General features: G+C 38.5%; 1 protein-coding gene across 1 annotated transcript in view; it reads right to left on the bottom strand.

Moving 5' to 3' along the window:
- The window catches only part of STIM2 (stromal interaction molecule 2), a 135482-nt gene extending 115156 nt beyond the window's left edge, over nucleotides 1–20326 (bottom strand). Inside the window, 2 exon segments of the mRNA XM_040625044.1 lie at nucleotides 19898–19933; nucleotides 19936–20326. Of these exon segments, the coding sequence (XP_040480978.1) occupies nucleotides 19898–19933; nucleotides 19936–20311 (412 nt within the window). The 5' untranslated portion in view covers nucleotides 20312–20326.
- Nucleotides 20327–21539: the final 1213 nt, after the last annotated feature.

Here is a 21539-nt window from a genome sequence, read left to right on the forward strand (position 1 = left end):
GAGTAGCTCAGTCAGTTAAAAGTGGCTAACTCCTGATTTCAGCTCAGGTCATGATCTCAGCGTTGTGAGATCGAGCCCCGCGTCAGGCTCCACACTCGGTGTGGGGTCTGCTTCAGATTCTCTCTCCTTCTCCCTCTGTCCCTTCCCTCCACTCGGCACGTGCTCTCTCTAAATAATTAGAATCTTTTAAAAAAATAAAATAAAAAATAAGTCACACTCCAGTCCCACTCTGGTTCTTTTCAATTCTTTATGCTGAATTATATGAAGTAGTAGCTTTAAGTAGTAAAATAAACCATTTCGAGCACTGCATCACCACAGAAAGAAACTTTAGGAACTTAAAATACTAACAGCCAACCCTTTGTAAGAGTTACTATGTGGCAAACACTGCACTAAACATTTTCCTATATTAATCATTACTGTTTGCAACAACCCTACTAAATAGGTATATTGTTCACCCTAACTAAAATGGCCTACAATCCGTTTTACTTCTGAGCCCATTTTATTTATCTCCTTTACCTTATTCTCTCACAACTATTTATATATTCTTATTGCAATGTTTTATAGTTACACCAGCTCTTCCTCATTAGATTACAAATGCTTTGACTCCCCATTCCCAGAGCTGGAACACAGAAGGGGCTCAGGACTGGTCACCAGGGACTAATTCATTATAAAGATGGGAAGTAATAACTCTTAAGTCCAAATGCATCTGAGTGAGCTGGAGAGCAAGTACCTTCTCTTTTAGAGGAACATAAAGAACTCAATCATCTAATTCCATTTTCAGTCTCACTTGAGATAATTTTCTTAGTTTACTGAGATCCATCTATTTGCCAGGTGTTAATCTGGGTGACAATCTGATAATCCTGTTGTTAACAACAACTTTTCCAAGAATAAGATAAATGCTGAGAATCCCTTTCATGAGCATCTAACAGGGTGTCCTATCAAAAGACACAATCTTGCAGATCTGCATGCCTCACTCAGTACTACCACAACACTCCAATATCTTACTTGCCGCCTTTGTCTTCCATTACAAAAGCAGCACAACCTGATACATCATTAAGTCTTCTTTGATGAAATTAGTAAATAAATAGGACGTTTTCATTTTAAATTAATCTTCAAAGAATCTTTTCATACTTTATATTAATTAACTAAATAATCCTACTTCCACTATAGCTTGGTCACAACAAATGAATCTGTTAAACTGCTTTGCCCACAATGGAATTTACTATATACATTCAGTACCTCAGGCAATATCCCAACTTATACTATTACAACTCATAGCTGTGTTTAACAATATGGTATTCCCAGATATTGCAACAATCCTTTTATTTCCCTAGGGAAAAAACACAATTTCCTAATTTACTGAACACCAAATAATATACTATCTAGCACAGGTATATGTATGTGTGTGTATAATTTAATCCCTACTATGACCTAGAAAAAGATTATTTGCTCCTATTCCCCCAAGGAAGAAAATGAGGCAAAGAAACTTGGAGTTAGTAAATGGTATACAATTAAAATGTAGGTTTGTTACCTTGTCTAGTTTTCCCTCTATCCCTTCTCAATCTCCCTCTTTCTCACTCTGCAGTTTTCTCTGGCCACCAGTCCCCATGGTGGAAGAGACACATGGATAGTCCCTGGATTTACATACTATATATAGTTCCAGCCTTAAAGAGACAAATGACACAAACTTCAGACCGACTATATAATCAGGGATCTAGCACAGACCTCACTATTTTGAGAAAAGGGTCAATATTCCATAAAAACTTGCAATAGAAAATAAAGGCAACCAACATCTTTAATATTCATGGTAGCTTACTTCTCAGAAACCTGAGTTGTCAAATGAAGAAAGTCAAGAAATTAGGCTTCTGAATTAAACCAGAATTAAGAAAATTGAGAAAAAGGAATCATTATTTACCTAATGGAAAGCTCAACCCTTTTAATGATACCACATTTTTATAAGAGGCACCATAATGGAATGTCAGGAAAAATCAGTCTTGATCCTCTCATTAGTTTGAGAAATGAGATCTGTTATCAGGACCAAGACAACCTTTGATCACAAGGACAATGTGTTTAACAATACACAAAGGGGGAAACATTCAAACTCTGAAATGAAACACGGCATTTCACCCAAAATAAGAAAGATTCTTTTTCAATTAAAACACCAATGGGCACTCAAAAACATAATCCTTTCGGAATGCAATTATTATTATTGCCAGTAATATATATATTTTTTTAACCTTAAAATATTCATACCTTTTACTCTAATACTATGCTCTTGGGAATGTACCCTTAAAATCCAGTTTATGTGCATAAACGTTTGTAACAATATTTTTAACAGAAAAACTGAAAACATCTATTCGACAATGGGAATCTATCCAACCATAAGAACAAGTAAATAATTTATATCTTCTATTTCATTTACCAGTTAAGAAAAAGCTCGGAATATGTAGATTTAAAAAAGCAAGATACAAAACTGCATCAAAGAGAACTGCAACTATATAAAATAATACTTACTGAATATAAAAAAGAACAATACCAAAGTAGTTCTGAGGAGTGAAATTTGTTTTCTCCTCTTTGCTACATGTGTCAGTATAGTCAAAGTTCATAATTTAAAAAAAACTATTTTTATAAAAGAAGAATGAAAATTAAGATGGCACAACACCTATTTTAAGTATCATAAGATCTAAAAAACAGGGGGAGGAAGGAGATCATTTCTGATATGTTCAAATTAGCATATAAGGTTAAAAAATACACTAGACATTTCCCTTAGCTTAATTCTTTGACTTTTTGTCCTCAGGGGGAAAAACATCAAAATTCAGAAACAAAAAAAAGTATAAATCAAGACATTTGCTGTCTAAAAAGTTTTATGGATTACCTTAGTGTTATGACATACTAGACACTATTTAGGTAACATATGAGCAAGACAGGGTCCAATTCTTTCTTTTTTTTTTTTTTAAGGATTTTTTTTTTTTTTTTTTTTTTCTTACAGAGACAGCAAGAGAGGCAACACAAGCAAGGGGAGTGTGAGAGGGAGAAGCAGGTTTCCCGCCAAGCAGGGAGCCCGATGCGGGGCTCGATCCCAGGACCCTGGCATCATGATCTTAGCCAAAGGCAGACGCTTAACGGCTGAGTCACCCAGGTGCCCCAGACAAGGTCCAATTCTTAAGGAACTTAGATTTCTATGGGTGAGTACAGGTTAATAAATCTATCAAAATATAACTTCTAGTTAGAAGTATATGTAAGTGTTAAAAGTGTTTTATGTGGGGGCGCCTGGGTGGCACAGCGGTTAAGCATCTGCCTTCGGCTCAGGGCGTAATTCCAGTGATCTGGGATCAAGCCCCACATCAGGCTCTTCTGCTATGAGCCTGCTTCTTCCTCTCCCACTCCCCCTGCTTGTGTTCCCTCTCTCGCTGGCTGTCTCTATCTCTGTCGAATAAATAAATAAAATCTTTAAAAAAAAAAAAAGTGTTTTATGTGTTTTCTTGGGGAGAGGCAGGAAGGAGCCTGCTCCTGTAGGTAGTCACCAAAATAAGTCTTTCTGAGGAAGATACAAAACCAAAAACTAAAGTCAGCCAGGCAAAAACGGAACAGAGGAACAGTCAAAACATAGGAAACCACAAGTGCCAAGATTCAGAAACAAAGACAGAGTTTAGGATATTCTAGCAGCAGAAAAGAACTCAGTATAGGGGAAAATAACAAAGAGAGAGAAATCTGGAGAGGTAGGCAGGGGCCAGACCATCCAGGGATTTGTAGGCCAGGAGAAATGTCTATTTTATTGTAATTAAAAAGGGAAGCCACTGAAGGGGGAAGGAAATGATCTTACGTGTATTTTTACAGGTTTCTGAGAAAACAGACTGTCGAAGGTTAAGGGCAATAACAAGAAGTTAGGAAGCCACCGCAGGAATCCCAGTGAGAGAGGTAACAGTGGCCTGGACTATAGTGATGGCAATGAAAACAGAAAAGTAGAGAAACTCAAAATATATGTGGGTGGTTTGAACCAACAGCATTTATGACAGATGGTCAGGATGTGGGAGATAAGGACCCAGAACAATCAAGTATAGCTCCCAGGAGTCTGAATGAATCATTATTTACAAAACTAAAACTTAAAGTGTGTTTCCAATAATAAGGCACAGGTAAATATACTACGAAGTATCCATCAGAGGGAACATTACTAATGTCTGTTAAAAGTTTGCATCTCTTACTACCTATGGGGTAATGGACATAATACTAAGTATCCAGGCCTCCAGTTTCCTAAAATAATTACTCAATAATTCCTCAAATAATTACTATAAATAATACCTACAGCTCTCACAGAGTTGAAGGGAGGATAAAATGTAAAAAACGCTTTGACTGTGCTCAATATATGAAAGCTGCCAGAAATCATAGTAATGATTCCAACACCAGAATAGAAAAGGTAGTCAACAAATGTTTTATGGATAAATGAGCAGACAAAAGAAATGATGAAGCAGAAATTTATACCCAGGTCATCTGATTCAATTTCTATAAAACCATGCAACTCTTCACCACAGGTGAGCAATGGAAGACTGAAAACTTAAGAACCGTTAAGACTGTGAAATCAACTAAGAACAACCACGAAATCCTTGAATCCTCATTAGACTTTTTGATATAAATTACACAACAACCCAAGGTCTAGAGGGTTCAGTATTATACGTAGTCGTGTAGATAAATTAGAATAATTAGTAATTTCTGAATCATAAAATAATCAAAAAGCTTATTGACTTTTCAGTAAGTACCTTAATAAATAAGGTTGATGACTCGACCTGCTAGCAATGCAAAGGGAGCTCAAGACTAGGACTTTGGTTAGACCATGGAAGTCTAGGAGCAAAGAATTTTCAATAGAAACTCAAGAGCTAGATAGGAAATACAAGTAAGTGAGAGCATAAGAGAACATAATCCACAGCCTGGAAGGAAAGCACTGGCAAAGAGACATATACCAAAAACCATGATTAGTCAGTCTGAGGAACAAGCACAGACCAAGAGAAACAAGGACAGCTTTAGGAAACTCTCAGAACCCCAGGGCCCAGACAAAGACCCACCACTCCTGGGGAAGAGGTAGAAGTAAGAGCTCACCACTTCCACAGAGGGACAAGAACCCCTCCTGACCCAGGTTCCCACACCAAACAAAGTAGGCTACCACTGGGCAAAGAACAGGAAACTCTCTAGCCTAAGTACTCCCCCAAATACTAGGCAGAGTTCGGCTGCCTCTGGGGGAAGAGGAAGAAGACTGAGAAAGCTCAACTCCCAAGGCCCACGCTCATAAGCCCTACCTAAGACTTAGAGTAGATCAACACCAAGAATTCCTCCACTCCCACCACAAACCTAGCATACAGAGAGAGCCTCTCCACAGTGCAGGCATGCTGCTGATAGGTGCCAAAGCAAAAGGAACACCACTCCTGCCATACAAAACACAAAGTAACAGCAATCCATCACTGGGGAATTTCTGGTCTATGGTGGACTGGAAGTGACAACAACAGTAACAGCAGAGCCATATCCAGCTTGACCATTAACAAAACTGACTCAACCTACCACACTAATAGTCTGACAGAAGAAGCACACCCATTTCTGGACATAGGCCATATTTACCTCAGTCTCAACTGTGCTACCATTCAATCAAACATTATGAGCCATTTAAAAAGAAGCTATGAGTCACATTTTTAAAAAGGGAAAAAAAAAAAAAAAAAAAAAAAAAAAAACCCTCATTGTCAAGAGATACAACAAACAACAGAAGCAAACACAGAGATAATCCAGATGTTAGAACTATCAGAGTCACTAAAATAATTATGATTAATGTTAAAAGATCTAGAGGAAAGGATTAATATGTCAAAGGATCTGGAAAATATATATAAACAGCTGGGTAATCTCAACAGATATGAAAACTCTAAAAGAGAACCAAATGATAACACTAAAATAAAAAAAAAAAACAATTTCAAAGTTGGAAAACTCCTTTGACAGGACTATCAGTGCACTTAAAACAGATCAACAGCTTATCCAAGCTGAAATAAAAAGGATAAAAATGGGTTAAAAAAAGGGGGAGAAGCACCCAATGACTGTGGGACAATATCAAATGGTCTAACATATACTTAATTGGAGTGCCAAAGAGAGAAGGAAGAAAAACAGGACAAAAGAATTATCTGAAAAGATAATGGCTGAGATTATCCAAAATTAATGGAAGACTACAAAATACAGATCCAAGAACTCAGAAAACTCTTAAAATTGTGAAGTTATCATTACCTTAAATCAAGCAAGTTAAAGCAAAGGGTTCAGACAAAAGATATATCCTGAAATAATTAACTACTGAAAGTAAATAGTTAGCAGGTACTGTAAGATACTCTCTATTATCTATAAAAATACAATAACATACTATTTTCATCTCCACATAAAAAGGAACTAGAGGAATAGAAAAAACAGAAGCAAGAAAAGGTGCTAAAAGAGCAAAAAGACCTGAATTATAAAGTATAATCAAATAAACATATAGTTTCCTTCCAACAGCCACCAAATACAGATATTTAAATTATATCACTTTGACAAAAAAAAAAAAAAGAAAAGAAAGAAAAACCTGTTGATTTTCAGCAAGTACATTAAATAAAGGCATTTAGTTATAAGCTGTAAAAACAGTTACTGTGTATGAGTTTAGTAAATCCTCGGGGATGATAATTTTACTTTGTAAAAATTCTTTTACAAATTTATTTATTTATTTTTGTTTACTTTTAATATTTTAAATAATCTCTACACCCAACCCCAGTGGGGCTCAAGATCAAGTCGCACACTCCACCATCTGAGTCAACCAGGCATCCCTCTTTTACAAATTTAATTATGGTTTATCATGTCCACTATTGTGAGAATCTGTGTTACAGATGACTGGGGAAAAAAGGGAATCTAGGGATTGATAAGGATAAAGCAGAGAAGACCCAGAGTTGAGACTTTTGAGTTAAAGGAAACCTAGGTAAAGTTACCTTAGAGTATCCTTCTGTTGCCTCAAAGCTGGGAAAGTGCTGAGATCCAAAGACCCGCTTAAGTGGTGGGGAAACAGGCAAGTCAGAATGTTCAAAATCCTCATGTCTCCTGATAAAAGGTTCCTCCAGGAAGAATTCAAATTTTACCAATATCTTAATGAATTACTGAAGATGTCTGAGCCATAGTAGCAGGAATAGTCAAAGAATTGTTATATAAATTTACCCAAAGTTTTTCCTATTTTATTCATCAAAGTTAATCAGCATGTCCGGAACCACTGTGGACCCTAAGAGATACGAATCAACAAGTCCAAGTAAGAGCAAAAGGATATCTAACTTCCCGATGGACTGAATACTGAGTAATACATGAATATGCTCCTTAGTATACATACTACCTACTACAACCTAAAATGGGTTTTCAAGTACCTCACAAACTGCAAGAGGAAATTCTGAACCCTTCATTATAATAACCAGATGACAAATAGAAATTAACTTTTCTGAATTACTAACTCACGACATGCAAATGATTCTTTACTATGGCATTTTCTTTTAGCAAATATAAATAATAAAGACTGTCATACAGCTATTGATCCCTCACTTTTTTTTTTTTTTTTTGCGAGAGAGAGCAAGAGAGAGAGAGCACACATGCGCAAGTGTACAAGAGCATGCACACACGCATGTGCTTGGCGGGGCGAGGGGGGGTGGTGGCGAGGGACAGAATCTTAGGCAGGTTCCATTCAGCATGGAGCCTGATGCAGGGCTCGCTCTATCTTACAACCCTGAGATCATGACCTAAGCCGAAATCAAGAGTCAGACATTTAACTGACTGAGTCACCAGGTGCCCCTATTGATCCCTCACTGTAAAGCCTATTTTTCCCATTAGATCTTAGTTCTTCAACATAGAGCTGTCCTTGATTCTTCCCTTTCTTTCACTGTTTCCCAATCCATCAGCAAACTGGATCAATTCTAATTCCAAAATATCTTGTTAACTCTTCTTCTTCCTATCATCCTAGTCGAAGCCATTATTAATTCTCAATGAGAATACTAACTACTTTCCAATGCAATCTCCCTGTGGTGACTCTTGCACCCAACAATTCATCCTCCACACAGCAGCCAACAATATCTTTTGAATGTAAATCACAGAGCAATTGAAACCCTTGTGCTCTGATGGTGGGGTTATAAAAGGGGACAACCACCATGGAAAACAGTATGAGGTTCCTCAAAAAATTAAAAATAGAACTACCATGATCCAGCAATCCCACTGAATATATATACAAAAGAACTGAAAGCAGTCTCAAAGAGATATTTGCACACCTATGTTTATAGTAGCGCTATTCACAATAGGCAAAAGGTAGATGCAACCCCAGGTGTCAACTGGCAGATGAATGGATTTAAAAAATGTGGTATATATATACAATGGAATATTATTCAGTCTTAAGAAAGAAGGAAATCCTCTCATATGCTACAACATGGATGAACATTGAGGACATTATACTATGTCAAAGAAGTCACAATAAAATAAGTACTCTATGATTCCGCTTACACTGAGGTATCTAAAGTAGTCAAATCCATGTTAACAGAAAGAAGAAGGAAGGTCCCCAGGGGCTGCGGGGAGCTGCTTCTAATGGTCTGGAATGAGAGACTCCATTTTGAAGCTCCATTTTCCTTTCTAACTTACTCTTAAACTGAGCCAGAACAGGCAACTGTTTAACAAGCAGTTGCTAGTAAAATTCAACAGAACTGACATTTGGATCATAAAGCTGTCGGTATGAACTTTATGAAGACAGAACAATTAACTAATGCATACCAAGAACAGTTTCATTTGATAGCACCAATAGTTTATTAGAGAATAACCAAAAGCAGCTCAGCCAGTTAGCACCGATGAACATTTTTCCCCCTTATCTAAGTCATGTGATTACCCTCTTCTCTCTCATAAAAACCCCTCGCTTTCCCCAACATGAGTGGGACACCTTCCTGGCTGCTACTAGAATCAGCACTCCCTGAATTGCCAATTCTGAGACCCCAAATAAAAGGCCTTTGTTTCTTGTTCAGTTTGCCTCCTTTTCCTGATTGGAATTTAGTAGAGTTTCAGTTTTGTGACATGAAAACGTTCTGGAGATCTGTTTCACAACAATGTGAATATACTTAACATTACTAATGAAGATGGCAAATTTTGTGTTACATGTTCCTTCCATAATAATTTAGGGGGAAAAAAAACCCTAAACACTAGACCAAACTCTATCCCCCAAAAGGGAATCATGTAACTACCCTCTTTAAAATGCTTCAACTGCTTCCTATCACCCACTGAATAAACCCCAAAAATGGTCGATGAGGCTCTGTACCATCTGACCCTTCCCTCTTGCACAGCCAGATCAAATGCTACTCTCCCCCTTCCTCAAGATGCTCAAAATGATACTTTCACTTCTTTAAATAATTCAAATTCTCTCTTGCCTCATGGTCTTTTGTCCATGGTATTAGCACTATATGGAATGCTATTACCCACCTCTTCATAGATTTGGCTCCTGATCCTTCAGATGTCCCGTCAAATGTCACCTTCTCAGAAACCTTTCCTAACCAGCCTACCTAAATTAGTAGGTGTTCCCACACGAGTCACATTATTTTCTATCTTGTATCTCTCTTTTGTTCCCTGATAGCATTTCTCACAAGGTAAGAACAACTTATGTTTCCTATTCTCCCAACTGAAATGCAAGCTCCATCAGGAACTTAAAAGTCTGATATTTCAACTGCAAAATGCTTTAAATCTTTTAATCTCATAAAATAATGAAGGCACAAAATCACTTAATCTCATGACATAACTTTTTAAAAATACCATAGTACTCCTCAATCTCAATCCCTTTACTCAGTTTCATATTTCTACAAAGTTTTTACTAATCTTAGACCATTAATGGTTATTTAGATCATAGAAGTGACTCAAACTACGTCTTCACACTTTTTTAAATGCAACATAAAACATCTTAACAATACTCAATACATCACAGCCCATTTCTACTATTCTACATCTTTATCTATAGGTTAAAAATAATAATAAGTCAACAATACTTATATTTGCCAGACTCTGTTCTCAGAACTTTACACAGATTGATTCATGTATTCCTCAAACTCATTTGAGAGTTAAGGAAATTTAGGCACTACATATTGTAATTCATAAGAAATGCATGTATTTGGTCACTGAGATGACCAAAATAAAAACCTCATGTATGTTTGGTCTTCATCCACAGTTCCTGGCTCACAGCTCCCAAAACCCATGGAATTTCCTGAGAGGTAAGAGCAAAGGGAGCATCTTTTATTGTATTTGGGCTCTAATTCTCAATTCCTGAAAAAGCTTCAAAGCCATATAGATGAAGTGAGTGCCTTATTATTCATAATAAACCCTTTCCACTGGGCTTATGTTAATGAAGGTGATTTATGCAAAGCACCTAAGGGATGGGGGCTGGTTGCCAGGGGAACCAACCTTGACTGTAGGGTGGGAAATTTCAGTCCCACCCTGATTTCTGGGGAAGAGAGAGGGGCTAGAGGTTGAATCAATCCTCAATGGCCAATGAGTTCATCAATCATGCCTATATAATGAAAACCCATGCCTCCATAAAAAAAAATAAAAAGAGGGCATTCAGAGAGCTTCCACACTGGGGAACCAGAAAGCTTCCATGTGCCATTATGCGGAGTCCCAAACTCCAGGAGAATAGAAGCTCCTTTGTTCGGGATTTTGCCCTATGTAACTTTTCATCTGGCTGCTGATCTGTACTTTTTAATATCCTTTGTAATAAACTGGTAATCTAGTAAGTAATTGGGTTTTCCTGAGTTCTGTAAGCCACTCTAGAGAATTAATCAAACCCAAGGAGAGGGATTCATGGGAACCTCTGATTTACAGAAGGTCAGTCAGAAGCACAGCTAACAATCAGGGCTTGTGACTGGCTTCTTAAGTGGAGGGTAGTCTTGTGGGACTGAGCACTCTACCTGTGGGATCTGATTCTATCTCCAGGTAGATAGTGTCAGAATCACGCTGAATTCTCAGACACTCCGCTGGTGTTGGAGAACTGCTTGTTGGTATAGGCAAATCTCCCTACACAGACTGGAATTGAGGCCAGAAACACTTTTTAGGCATGAATAAATTAAATCACCTACCCCAAATTATAAAACCACTGTCCGACTGGGACTCAAGCTCAAGAAATCCCACTCTAGTCAAAAAATATTTATCTATTTATATCACACCTTGTTCCAAAGAAGGGGAAGGGGGCTCATTTTCAATATTGCAAATGTATAACAAGAAACTTCTGATAAATATTCTAATAGGTATTTTTAGTAAATGCTAGAAGTGCTACTAAATTCGTTACCACAGTACTTCCTTTTAAAAAACAAATATAATATTAACACTTTTTTTTTAGATTATGCAATCCACTCAAGCAATTTTCAAGTTTATATTATTCTTGCAACGATGCAATTTCAGTATCTTTACATCCCCAGTTCCTTGCATCATATCTGGCACAAAACAATCACTTAATAACGTTTAAAGCTTTATACACACACACACACACACACACACACACACACACAGAGTCACCATAGTCTGACTTTCTGACTTTTACCCTCCACACTTCTTTTTAGAATCTATTTCAACAGACCTAGAACCAAACACTGGATGCACATCACTGGGTATATTCTAAAAAGCAAATTCAAAAAATAGCAGAGTACCTATACCCCCAGTTGAACAAAGATTTAAAGTACATTTTTTAAAATTTAGTATCCAGAAACACAGAAGAAAGAAATACCAAGGATTAATACAGTTTGAATGTGTGTAACACATCTGCTGAAGATGAAAGTAAGGAAAAAGGAAAAATTTTATACTTATCATTAATGGAAAAGTCAGAGGTTTATTCCTGGAGAATAGGAATAGAGAAAGAGGATTAAGATTATCTATTTACTCAACATCAGATATTAAAAAAAAAAAAACCATGAGCACAATAACATGGACCTGTGAAATGTCCAGTATGTTAAATAGCAGATAAAAATTGCAAGTGATGGTTTAAAAACACTTTTTTTACTTACTGAAAATCATTTAACAAACAACTACAAATCATTTTTGTTACTCCAGGAGTTTGTTTAGTTTTCTTAAATCACATAAATCAGATTCACTTCAATTATTTTTAAAATTAAAAACCCAGTACTTAATTTGGTAAAATCATTTTTGAAGTGTTTCAGTTCCATATACTGGCAAGTTTAGGAAGATCAAAAAGAGAGGTAGAGAAAGAAAGAGAACAAGTAGAGGTAAAAGTAAGTTAAGCAGAGGCCAAGATCCAGAGGCACAAATAAAGACAAATTCATTTTGCAAGAAATACTGGGACAGATACAGGTGCTTGGGTTCTGAGATGAATGTTAGTCCAACTAACTGTTCTGGTATTATTCTGTGGTTCTGGGGTGAGGGGAATTACCACCATCTAAAGAAAACAGCCACTATTTAACATTCTACAACTAATCTTAGTCTTTATCCTGAAGTTGTTTCACTTTACACTGTATGACTGAGGCAGCCTGGCAGAAAGGAAATTACTCTCAGGACTGCAGCCATGACAGTTGTGCAGTATCACCTCAAGGGCCAAATGAAATAAAGCCAAAGTCAAATCAATCATTGGCTTGGGGTTCCCTATCCCCAATTTAGAACTTTCCTAGTAATGAAGTTCTCTGAGGAGGAAATGTTCAGCTAGACTAGAGGAACACAAGACTAAGGACAGAGACAGGAGAGAACCACCCTTAAAATCAGCAACAATAAAACCAGTCAAGGAGAACAGTTACTGAAGGTAGGATTAGAAGCTGTCAAGAAGGACTAAATATCTAATACCTACTAATATAAAGATCTAGAAGGGTAAGGAAATGAACAAATCATTTAGATTTGGCATTTGAAATCATTACCTAAGGATCAAGCTTGAAATTCACACGTGAAATTCAGAAGTTAATTTTGATACAAATAATGTGCCAGCCAATACTCTAAGACATTGCTACTCAAAGAAAGGGTGGGAGTGGGGAAAGTTCAACTTTGACGCAATATAGTATTAAGTCAATCTGGAAAGTCATCCTTTGTTAAGGAATAAACATGTAATTTAAAATATGGAATACTAGGGGCGCCTGGGTGGCTCAGTTGGCTGAGCATCCAACTCTTGATTTCGGCTCAGGTCATGGTCCAGGATCCTGGGATGGAGCCCTGTGTCCAGGTCAGCGCTCTGTGCTAAGTCGGCCTAAGAGTCTCTGTCTCCCCACCTCTGCCCCTCCCCCCACTTGCAGCTAATGGATACAATCTTTAAAAAAAATAAAATAAAATAAGGAATACTAAAAACACAACGTTTCCTCTTGCATATTTTCAAGGACTTTCACCAATCTAAGTCACTCTACAAACACTAGGTGTTTAAAATTAAAAGGTAATTTTTGTTTCTTAGACTTCCTCTAGATTCCTTTCTAACAATAAAGCAAATTTTATAAAATTTCCTCTAAACATTTTCACAGTCATAATTTCAGGATTGAAATTCTCAAGACCTTTACTTCCATACGGCTTCCTAACTGGCCTCTTCATTTATCTCTATCATCTCCTCCCTTCCATCTGCCCAGACTTCACTTCAAACACAGAGATCGTGTCACTTCCATGTTCAAAAAACACAGTGCTTCCCAACCCAGCAGGAAAATAGATTTACTACTCTTAAGTTTATGAACAAAACACTCTGAAAGATCAAAATACCTCCTTAAGTCTTTTGTTCAATTACCTTAACAATTAAAGTAAATTTGCATTCTCCATAACACGTGCACGTTCAGTACTGTTAAATGTTTTAAATTAGTATGGATTAAATACTTGTTTCCCCATTAGTAAAATGGATATGCCAAGAAAATGTATCATAATTTCCCCTACTCCTCTGCACATGGCTGAGTACCCCAGTGTCAGATGTGTTGACATTTCAATATAAAGCAAAAAACTAAGGACTATTAAAGTTCTAGGTAATTTGGCCCCAACCTTCTTTCTCCTTGCATTTCCCACTATTCTACATACACCCTATACTTAACTCTAAAGAAAACTATGAATTTATTCCTTATTCTTACATAAGCCTTCTCCCAGAAAGCTTTCACTCATCTCCACAAGAAGTCCCTATCTGTACATCAAGATCCCACTCAAATCCTATTCCCTATTAGCTGTCCTTTCCCCAACATTTTGCAGTCCTTTATGGTACTAATCACAGTCTGTCTCATTATGTTTAGTTGTGTGTATAAGATGCATACAACATACCGGTTAAGAATCACAGCTTTGTAAGCAGAGAAACTCAGGTCAATCTCTGACTCTAATTACTAAGTATAACCTTGGACAAGTTACTTAAGATCATCCCCCATGGGTTTCCTCATCTTTTATATGAAGATTACAGTAGGGTTATCTCTAACAGTGTTAATCTCAGAGTCAAAAACAGTGATGTATATAAAGCGCAATCCTGACAGTAATAGTTTTATAACTATACCTACTATTCCCAATAGGCACACTCATTGTCTTACTCTTTTTTGTATTCTTTCCAATTCCTACTATATATATAGTATTCTGCATGTGTTTCATAATTGTTTGACTGAAGGGCGCCTGGGTGGCTCAGTCAGTTAAGGGTCCAACTCTTGATTTCGGCTCAGGTCATGATATCAGGGTCATGAGACTGAGCCCCATGTTGGGCTCCACACTGAGAGGGGAGTCTACTTCTCTCCTCTCTCAAACAAATAAATCTTAAAATAATAATAATAATAATGGTTTGGCTGATAAAATCTGATAGTTACTAATAAGATAAGGTCGGAATTCTAGTGAATATCAAAAATGGCTTACTACTCATATTATTAACTGTTTATCTTAACATTAGCTTAACCAGGGGCTCCTGGGTGGCGCAGTCGTTAAGCGTCTGCCTTCGGCTCAGGGAGTGATCCCGGCATTCTGGGATGGAGCCCCACATCAGACTCCTCTGCTAGGAGCCTGCTTCTTCCTTTCCCACTGCCCCTGCTTGTGTTCCCTCTCTCACTGGCTGTCTCTTTCTGTCAAATAAATTAATAAAATCTTTAAAAAAAAAAAAATTAGCTTAACCAGTTTATACTTCAGCTACGATATACAGATACAGATCTCAAGCATCATCTTAAGATTATTCTACATTGCATTATTATCAATGAGTAAACCAATATCCAAAATACTTGATATAGTTACTCAGAAGTCTAAATTAATCTAAAAACATTAGCATGTATTCAACCACAAAGCAAGCCCTTAGCAAAGTAAAGAATTACTGTGTGGATCCTCCTATTGCTAAAGTTAAGCCAAATCCCGAACCCGTTTTTCCAAGTGGCCCTCAAGTTATTCCTATGCAAGGAGATCCCCAACAGTCACCAAACAGTTCTACCATGGTATTCTCAAGAAAAACAATGTTTCCAGACCAATAAGATTACTAATTCTAAAATGTTCAAAATCGACTAGATCAAAACAGATTTGAGTAGATTATTAATCCTGTAGTTAGCAAGAGAACAAGAAAAGAAGAAAAGAAAAGAAAAGAAAAGAGAAAAACCCCTATAGCAACGGCCAAAGAATGATGAAGAAAAGGACTAGTAATCCTAACTACCTGGGAAGGCAAAAGAGAATACAGCACAAGACCTAGCCATCAAAAGATGGCTTCAAGAAATCAGAAGCTAAATTCAGAAAGAGCAATTTCACAAAAAGAGGAACAATGGTTTCTAGTACTATGTGAACTACACTGTGTGTTTATTGTCACAATATAAACATTAACACTATGAATTCACTATAAATTACTCCTCAGAGCAAAATATATATAACTACACTCAAGCCAATACTAATTAAAAAAAGGGGGGGGTGACAACATTTGCTAGGTAAATGTTAGGCATGCAAGGTAAGATACTTAAAAATGAACCTTAAGATTTTTTACAATGATAATCATGCTCATGTGAAGTATTTTGATCTAAATTAACAAAAACCCCACCGCATATATGTGTTTAACACTAATGAGTAGAGTGGCTCTTTCTAAATGGTACACCTTCGAATTAAGAATATTTTAAGTTTTCACTGAAATTTTAATATTTCCAAAAGACATATTTTAAGATATGTTTTATATTCCTAATATCATACCAAAGTAATGAAAAGTATTATAGTAAACCTTAACAGAGGCACTAAAGAAGGTTGCATTAATTCATTTTTTTGAAATAAAGCAAATATTTCTGAAGCTAAAATTCGTTTTAAAAAATTCTGAAACAATTAACTACCTATAAGAAGACATGTTTTAAATGTTTCAATTACAGTTGACCCTTCAACTTTGTCTGTTTCAACTTTGTGGATTTAAACTCGTGGGTTCACTTATATATATATATACATATTTTTTCTATACAGTACAGTACTGTAAATGTATTTTCTCTTCCTTATGATTTTCTTAATGATGATGTCTTCACTTTAACTTACTTTAAGAATACAGTATATAATACAAATATGAAATATATGTCAATCAATTGTTTACTTTAGGCTTCTGGTCACTAGTAGGCTATCATAGTTAAGTTTGGAGGAGTCAAAAATTATTAAAAAAATATATATATACTCAGATTTTTAACTGCACAGGTCAGCACCCCTGACCCCATTGTTCAAGGGTCAACTGCATTGTGCACATTTTGCCAGAATAAAGAACTATTAAATATAGACACACACACACACACACACACACACACACACAAACACACACGACATATTTGCCTGTGTGTATTCTTTGCCCTTTCATAAACTATTTCTCAGAGACCATGTCTGGATGAGATCAATCATTCTCTACTGGGATCAACTGATTCTAAATCTGTTAGGAAAAAAATAATAATAGTAATACCTTAAATTATTAAAGCACTGCTTTAGATTGTAATCAACAAACTCTTTGTCACTAAGCCCTACCTTGCTTTAAATTTTGATCACTTACAAAACAAGAGCCCTAAATATATATATACATATATATAAGTGTATATATAATTTAAGCCTTTACTACACAGCATTATAAATATTGGCTTCACCTTATGAAAACATCTGCACACTCAATCCTGAAAACGTAATATAAAAAAGGAAAATATAAACCAATATTCATTATGACAGCGAGTGCTGTTTGTTTTGACGATTTCTCAGTCTCTTTACAAGAACACTTGCTTCCTCAAAACTAAGCATACGACAGATGACTTAAAGGCAATTTAATCTTAAAATACACTAAACCTCGAAAGTAAAACTCTTGAGAGGTAAAATTCAGTGGAAAAGAATGATTTCTACATTTTATTAGTAAGAGGCAAACTCTTTATGAGGTTGCTGAAGTATTAAAAATACCAATCTGTAGAGGAAAAGAGATGTGATTTTGGCTATCACTTTCAGAGCTATTAAGAATACACACAGTTAAATGACAACTTTAATACAGAGCCAGAGTACAATTCTTCTCTCAGAATTCTTTCAAGAATTTTCCACTTTCAAAATTCACATGTAGCTTAGTTTTATTACCAATGCTCTCTACCCTATTTCTTTCCATTAACACTGCCCAGAATATGATAACACAGTATTTTTTAAGTACAGTCTATGGTTCTACTTCCTGAAATGTACAATAGTTATAATTTATTATGTTTGGGATTTAGCATAACATTTACAAGTGGAAACCATTAAAGAAAGCACTACTCACACAATCAGAAGAATGGGAAGGAGCCCTATAGAGGAGAGCATATATACAGCTCAAAGAAATTTTCAATATGCTCCAACTTTATTACAGACTTCAATTTACCACTTCCCAGGTATTTGTGCTATTGACTGTATTTACATAAACTTATTAAAATGACAATTTAACTTGCACATTGTGTAGTCTGATTATCTTAAATTTGAAATGGAAATGTTTAACTTGTTAAAAAGTAATACTCCAACAAAGGGAAAGAATAAGAACAGTCAAAATAAATTCCAGAGTTAATAATATTTTTGTAAACTTATTTTAAAGCACTACAGCACAAATTCACTTTGTGCGATCACACTTTTTATTCAATAACAATCACCTTTCCTTTTTCACGATGCCATAAATAACTCAGAGAAATTTAAATCTTGAAAAAGGATTATAAACAGCTAATTAAAATTCCACCTGAAGTAACTTCCTTGCTATAATCTATATACTATACATTGTATTGTTATTGGTTAGAAAATAGTAAATTTTCTGAATCACATGCCCTCCTACCAGTTATATACTGATAAAACATTAGCCAATTATTTATTAATCGAACTCTTCTGCTCAAAAAACCAAGAGTCATGCTCCTATACCTTCTAGAAGCCCAAATATCTCTGCTCCCTCCCTTCCTGTATGAGGCATTAAAACTTCAGGATCAGTTTTATCTTGCTACTTTCCTTAACCTTGGCAGTTAGTTTTATCTTGCTACTTTCCTAATAATCACTGTTCTTCATTTTATCCACCACAGGTATATTTGGAGTACAAAGACTATTCAAGCATAAAGTTATTCCACCTATCCTCTGAAACTATACTATGCTCCTAATACTCATCATTCTGTAATTATTTATCCAAATTAGCCAGTGATGGGTTTAATGCTTCATTTAAAAGAGCTTGATATATTTCAGGGTAAAGTAAGTTAAATATTCTGGTCATTGTGTTCTACACAACGTCGAAAGAGCTTGAGGAAGTTTACCAACAACAACCTCCTCTCTAAAAATAGTAAACACCCCATTATAGAACCCTGAGAATAGCTGCTTTGCTCCAAAGAATATAGCTCCTGAGCACTTCTCAAAGCAGCTGTTAGTAACTTTCAGACGCCCGCTGGACTCTCACTTTGGTTAAATTACTGATGGGTCATCTTGTTCCACTTTACTTTTTCTTTTTAGTCTTGCAATCAATGTAGAAAACCTACTGATGACCTTTAAAAACACAGTACAAAAAAAATAATAGTAATAAACCTAAGCTCCACGACTTCTCCAAAAGAAATCGTTTCAAGATCCCTACATCATTACTTAAGCCGCACATATCAGTTGTACATGACACTGGAAGGCTTTAAAGGGATTCAATTTTCTACCTAACCTTACCAAACATGTTCGCAAGTTTTCAATAATTTCGAGAACATTCTATATTAACAAAGGTGCTTGTGCATTCTAGAACTGTGCTGCTCAAATACAAGCCTCGAAATGAATATCCTGCACCTGACAAATTTTAGGTATATTTCTGGTTACCTGAAGAGCTTTCTGCACTCTTTGTCACCCAGTGATGCTCCCAGCAGCAAATACTTCCCATTCTTTAAAACCTTCCTCCCACCCCTCCAAAAATACACATTAGACTTAGAGGTTTCCGCACACTAATACGGAACCACTAATACCACTAGGTATCGTGGCTCTCAAAGAATCCTCTTTAGCAGCCTCCCCTGGGACATTGTGCTCAACGGGGCTTTGAACCTGTGAGACTCGCTGCCAGCTGCCTTTGCAAAAGCAGCACCACAGGCGTACTAAATACCGCAGTGCTGCTGCTGACTTTTTGTAGCAGCTTTAAAAAAAAAAAAAAAATCAGCCCAGTACCCTGCAGACCCTGCTGGCTCTTCTGCAGTACCGAGGAGAAACCACCGCATTGCTCAGCGAGGAATACAGGGGAGCCCGACTCTAGGGCGGAGAAGCGAGTGCCGTCGAGAGGCTCTGTCGAGGGCGGGGTGTGGGGGGGGGGGAGAAGAGAAAGGCGTCCGGACTGTAGGGGACCGCGACGAAGCGGCCAGGGTGCTGGCGTCTGAGCGCCCCGCTCCGCATCGCGCACTGGCAGTGGCAGTCGTATAGCGGGCGCCCGGCAGGGGCAGGGGCATGGGCCCCTCCCAGAGATGGGGGTCCCGCAGCAGCCGGCCTTGCCCCGCCCGCCGGCCCCCCCGTCGGCCCTCACCTGTCATGAGCGCCGGACTGTCTCCCGCCGCCGCACGGGAGAGGAGGCGGCTGCCGCGGCAGAGCCCGAGGCCCGCCGCCCGCGGAGGTGCCTGGGCACCAGCTCGCATCCGTCCGCCGCGCCAGCCACCAGCAGCCCGAGCACGAGCAGCGCAGCCCAGCGCCACCGCCGCAGCCAGCCCGAGGCCGGGCCGGACGCCGCGGCGGGATGAGGGCGCGGAGGAGGAGCGAGGGGAAAGCGCAGCGGCGCCCCGGCCGCTGGCCACTCGTCCGCTCCGCCAGGCGCTGCAGCCGCTGCCGCCGCCGGCCACTCGTCGGGCCGCCCCCGCCGCCTCGGACGCGAGCTCCTGCCGGGCGCCAGCCTGGTCCCCTCGGCACCGCCGGCCTCCGGAGCTCGGGTCTCGGCTGCGTTCATTGGTTCCGGTTATTTAAAAAAAAAAAAAAAAAAAAGGTGAGGGGCAGAAAGGTACGGCGTCCTGCGGCGGCGAGACGGGGATCCGCTGCTCTGGCGCCTCTGAACACCAGCCCCAGCGCCCGCGCCACCGCCGCCGCGGCGCATCCCCCCGCCCCCTCCGGTCCGCGCCCGTCGTAGTACCACGCTCGGCCCCGACGCCTCCTCCCCTCACACACTCGCACGCAGCATACCAATCCCCCGCCTCCTTCAGCCTCTCCACAGCGCAGGCGCGGCGCTGCTGCATTGCGCCTGCGCGGCGCCACAGCCCCGCCCCCGAGGGCGTTCCCGGGAAGACTAGAGTCCCGTGGGGTGGCTGCTAGCTAACGCTCTCGCTGAGCGGCGAAGTTAGAAGGTGGGGAGGAAGACGGGCATGTCCCCCTCCCCCATTCACGGCCCCGCCCAGACAGCTGGAGGGTGGGGGGAACAAAAGAGGCGGGACAAAGGAGTACAGACTTCCCAAATTGTTTGGGCAAGTTATAGGCGTGTAGACGACAACAAAAATAATTGCATGGGTCAGGAAAACTTTGTAATCAGAAACAGCAGCGTCTCTAGAATTTCAATATAGGTGGGGCTTACAAGAAGCCAGCAATGTGGAAGTGGAGGTTAGCATAGAATAGTGTTGTATTTACTTAAAGCGCTTGCTACAAGCCCATGTGTCAGGCACTGCTCTAAAGCCTTTACAAATTTACACATTTTAACTCTAAAAGTTACAAGGTAGTGGTATCGCTATCATCCCCACTTTACGAATGAGGAAACAAAGGCCCAGAGATGGTAAGTAACTTGCCCCCAGGTCCCACGGCTAATAAATGAGGGACAGGGACATACTTAGCACCATTGAATGGAAATATTGAAATGGATTTGCTCTTGCCTCTGACTTTTCTATGTTCAAACATTATCTGAACTCATCACCTTTCTACCACCCCCGCATAAGGATTCTTCACTGTCAGTTTATTAAGTTTACAGAATGATGGTTCAGATTTGGCTTTACCTACCCAGAATGAAGCACGTACACCCCCGTGGGTGTGCACATACATAGGCATTCTCTCTCTCTCTCAGGAGCTCAAAGTTATTTAAGATTTGCAGATAGGGTTCCTAAGCATAAAGGTCCTGTTTGGTATTAGTTTTTCCTTGTTGGGTTAGGGGTTTGATTTTGGTTTGTATTGGCTGGTTTTCTCAAGTCAAGAAGATA

Source organism: Ursus maritimus, unplaced genomic scaffold, assembly GCF_017311325.1.
Source record: "Ursus maritimus isolate PB19 unplaced genomic scaffold, ASM1731132v1 scaffold_8, whole genome shotgun sequence".
NCBI lineage: Eukaryota > Metazoa > Chordata > Mammalia > Carnivora > Ursidae > Ursus > Ursus maritimus.